The 4514-nt window shown below is 36.2% G+C and overlaps 1 protein-coding gene across 1 annotated transcript; it reads left to right on the top strand.

Annotated features, from left to right (window-relative positions):
* Positions 1-613: 613 nt before the first annotated feature.
* Positions 614-3034, top strand: LOC144543693 (F-box/LRR-repeat protein At3g26922-like). Its single transcript, XM_078292054.1, has 3 exons — positions 614-1656; positions 2063-2218; positions 2754-3034. The coding sequence occupies exons 1-3, from the start codon at positions 727-729 to the stop codon at positions 2922-2924; spliced, it is 1257 nt and encodes a 418-aa protein (XP_078148180.1). The 5' UTR covers positions 614-726; the 3' UTR covers positions 2925-3034.
* The last annotated feature ends 1480 nt before the right edge of the window (positions 3035-4514 follow it).

The raw sequence follows: 4514 nt of genomic DNA on the forward strand, positions 1-4514 counted from the left end.
GAATGGGACTTGTGGTGGGTTTCTCTTCCCGTTTGTTAATTGTTTCAAACAATATTTTTTACTTGTGAATACAATTCAATCGATTGTATATACTGAAATATATGATTGAATTTAGTGAGTTGATTTGACTATCCCTTTTTTTGGAGAACCATGTTAGGTTTAATTATATTGGATATAGCGCCTTTATTTTAATTGGGGTTTACCTCTTGTATTACTGAATCTCTTCTTCTTCTTGTTTTTTTTTTTTTTGAAAAGCTTGTATTACTCAAGTACTCAATCCAAATTTGAGATAAGAAGGTTATTTTCTTGAAATTTTAGCCCAGATATCATATGCCTGTTAAGGTGCTTGAGAAATGGTCTAAATGATTGAGGGGCCTATATATACTTTTCCATCGTGATTCTTGACTCAGATGTTCTTTAGTTATTTATCCTATTTTATTTCCTAGCAAACTAAGCAAGAAGTAATCAATTTGTCGGTTATTGTTCTTAATTGAATTAGGGTTGAATTCCTGATTTGCACAATCCCTTTCATACCTTCCTATTCGAGAAGAAAAATTGTTATATTAGTTTGGTTTATATATATTGTTTATATTTCAAGATATACTACTTTTTATTGGTACTTATGTATTAGCTTGAGATAACTTACAGATGATTTGTGGTTTTCGTGCATTTGAATACAGAGATCGTGCATGTAAGGTATTTGGGAGAATTTGTTATCACTTGTGAATGATGGAAGGTAGAGATTTAGCCTGGGACAGAATTAGTGGCTTGCCTGACCCGCTTCTTACTCACATTCTCTCTTTTTTACCTATCGAAGAGGCTGTGCGCACATGTATATTGTCCAAACGATGGGTAAAGGTTTGGGTGTCTTTGCCTGTTCTTGTGTTTGATAATCGTAAATGCAAACAAGATAATCTAACAAAAGAAGAGTTCCAAAAACGTGAAGAAAAGTATCTAAGATTCTTTTGCAGTGTCATATTGAATCGAGAAAACTTGACTCTGGATACATTTAAACTGACATGGTGGGGGAGTAATGTGAGGGACACTCTTCTTCATATATTTAAATACTTTTGCTGTGCAGTCGAGTGTAGACCCCGCATATTATCAATCCATATCGATATCGATACTAAGACACTTCCCGGCTTGACTGATTCAATTTTCAAATGCACATCAGTAGAGGAGATGTCATTGTGGCTTGAAATTGATTATCTGCTTTATGAAGATAGCTTTATTAAACCGAAACCATTCAACCTCCCTTTCCTACAAAAATTGGAGCTTTATTACCTGAATTTGAATAATGATATAATGAGAATGTTTATATCTGGATGTCCTGTTATAGAAGAATTAGTTTTGTTAAAATGCGTGTTGGAATGGTGTATGATTTCCTTTAAGGTGCTGAAGAAGTTGGTACTGAAGTATTGCCATCATTGTGGGCCAATGGAGATTTCTTGCCCTAGAGTTGTGTCTCTGAGTATTGAATCTATAAATACGGAAGGGATTACATTGAAGAATATGTCATCTCTTGTCACAGCTGACATCTTATGTGCACCTGTGTTTTCATCTCTTGCAACAGTCGATCATCTTAAGTTGAGGCTTCTCGGTGGCCTTTCAAATGTCACAAGCCTAAAGCTATATTCAGGATGTCCTTATGTTATGGTATTCTCCTTTCTTTATTTCTAGTTCTGTCAAGTAGAAGTCTTGACTATATCAATGGAAACATCAACTAATTTAAAAAAATAATAAAATTCATTATTAATTGATTAGTTAGTGTGTCAATAAGAAAAAGATAAAGACTAAAACAACCTATTATTATATGAATGCTATTGAGCAATTTCGTGGAATGGTAAATGGAAGGAAAAACTAACAATTGTGTTGGGTTGGATTCTTCAAACATGCTAGGCTATATCTTTAGTGTACTAGATATGAAAATATAACTTCTTTTACTTTGATGCAATGATTGATAAAAAGTTGGGTTAAAGCAACAGTTTTATTTATTGAATAATTTGTCCAATTTTAAATTCATATTCATCATTTTAATAACATTTTCTTTTATACCATGTAGTATTTGCTGCGAGCAGATATTCCAAACTGTCCGACCTTAAAAAACTTACAGAGCTTGGATCTTGGAGAAATAAAAATCAATTGTAACTGGAATTGGGTGGCCTGTCTCCTCAAACATTCATCCAATCTGAAGGACCTCACTTTGCACTTCTTTCGAGTATTCTCTCTCTCTCTCTCTCTCGTGATTTCCTAGTTATAACTTATAAGCCGATATGATGATTGATTTTCAACTAGTGTTGTTAAATATAAGAAGAGTCTGAATTCCCAATTTGATTAATGAAGGGAACAATGACTAGTACAATTAATCTGGTAAGATGGCTCAGTTTCAATGCCATAATTGCAAGATTTCAATAATGAACATATGTGGTGCCAAACCATTATAAATTTTTTTTGTCCTTTTAGTTATTTTTGTTGTTCCTGCCTTCTGATTTTGTGAATGTCTGGATGTGTGTGTTAACTTGCCGGGCCTAGATAGGGTATTAAGGTTCTAACTCGCTCCCACAACATAATAAAACCAGTCAAGACAAATAGTAGCATTGAGGAAAAAAAATAATTATACTCTATGCCATAGAGAAATTCAAAATGAATGGAGCAAAGCACTCTGTTTCATGTAAATCCAAATAGGATACATATTCGGTTATTGTTATCTGCCATGCATCTGATTAGTGAACTCTTTTTTTTCACCACCTAAGCCGGGTAAAGATGCTGCAAAAGAAGAGTTTCAAGGAGATATTTCATTCCAAAATGAGTACCTTGAAGCAGTGAAGATAAATTGTCCGGGGAAAAATGTTAAGTTGGCGGGGGAGCTGATTCGCACTTCGGGTACACTTGTAGAGACAACAGCAAAGATTATTATCTTATAAGATTGTCACTTCTTGTCACATTGTTCGACATATTTGGCTAGTGCTTTTGTTAACTAACTAGTCATTACATGCTCACTACATGTTGTTAGTTTTTTTTCTAAATATTTATCTTTATATCAAAACCGTTGAAAAAGTATTTTTTGTCTTTAACTTTGTTTAGTGCACTTAATAAGAGTGTTGTTTGTATTTTAAATCGTAGTTTCTTATTGTTATTTCTACCTTGTCTTGATTTGATGTTGGATTTCAATTCTTATTTTGTGTTCTTCGGTGGCTAAAGAGACATGTCCATATCTACTTTTTCAGCCCAATGAGAAAATACCTTAAAAACTAAATAGTATTATTAGTCAGCTTCATATATTTGTCCATGTGAACTGTCCAAACATATCAACAATTTTATTTGAAGACAGTCAAAGATCTGGCAATAGTAGCAGTGGTATAACTATATCTGTATCCAATTTTATTTTTGGGATACGATACGAATCAGATATTTGATGGATATAGATACGGATACGGATCAGATATAAATTTTTTCATAATTATTAAACTTTATATACCTACTATTTGAATACGGTTGAGATTTGTTTGTTTATGTATTCATAGACGTTATAGGGACCTTATGGTAAGAAAAAGAATATAGAACATTATAAGGACTTAAATGTAAGATTGGTGCGTATATAAGCCCAAAGAGAACAATGAAGAAATACAATTCATTTAGAATCAATTTCCACTTGGTATCAAGAGCTAGGTTTAGGGTTAGGTTACCACCACTGTAGCCGCCGGTCAGCACTGTAGATCGCCGCTAGCTCGCCGCTGCTTCTCTCTTTGGTCCGCGGGTTCAGCACAGAGGCAGAGATCAGCTCCGCCCCTCCATAGCTGATCGCCTGTCGCCAGCTGGGTCGCCTGGCCTTACTGGCCACGACTTGAGCTCCGACCTAGCTCCGCCTGGCCGCCTGAGCTCGCCCCTAGCTGACCTTCCTTTCTTCCTCTCTGCGAGGACCTAGGTTGATCCCTTCTTTCTCAGCCCCTAGCCAGCATTGGTTGTTCAGTCGTTTTTTTTTAAGTTAGATCTGTTTGGTATCTAAATCATTTTTTATTGTTTTTGGTCCACTAAAAAAAACAGCCGTTTTCTTTTTCTCTTCTTTCTAGCAGGCTAACCAAGATAGGTTGGGTCTTTGTTGAGTGATTTGGCCGGCGTGGGGGGCCTATACCCCACGATACCCGAGAAGGGGACTTAGATCGGAGTTGGATTGTTTTTAACTCGAATCTTGATGCGCTAGATCAAAATCGGGTCAAGAGGGGGGAGATGTGGATCTAAATCGGTTCAAGAACTCGATTTTGTAAAAGTAATTCAGACTTAGAACAATACGTGAGGCGTAGATATGAGTTTGATCAATGTCGGAAAAGGAAAAGGAGGGGGATCCGTTTGCTGAGGCTATTGCGAAGCTGACTGCGGAGGATGTGAGTGCCATGATGACTCACATGATGCGTCAGTTTGCCATGTCTGGATTGGGCCAAACTCCCGTAGCCCCTGTAGTTCCTGTTGAGCCGAGGCAGCATAGGTTGGATCTTCCACCTATTGTACGAAACTCG

Source organism: Carex rostrata, chromosome 25 (genome assembly GCF_964058835.1).
Source record: "Carex rostrata chromosome 25, lpCarRost1.2, whole genome shotgun sequence".
Classification (NCBI taxonomy): Eukaryota; Viridiplantae; Streptophyta; class Magnoliopsida; order Poales; family Cyperaceae; genus Carex; species Carex rostrata.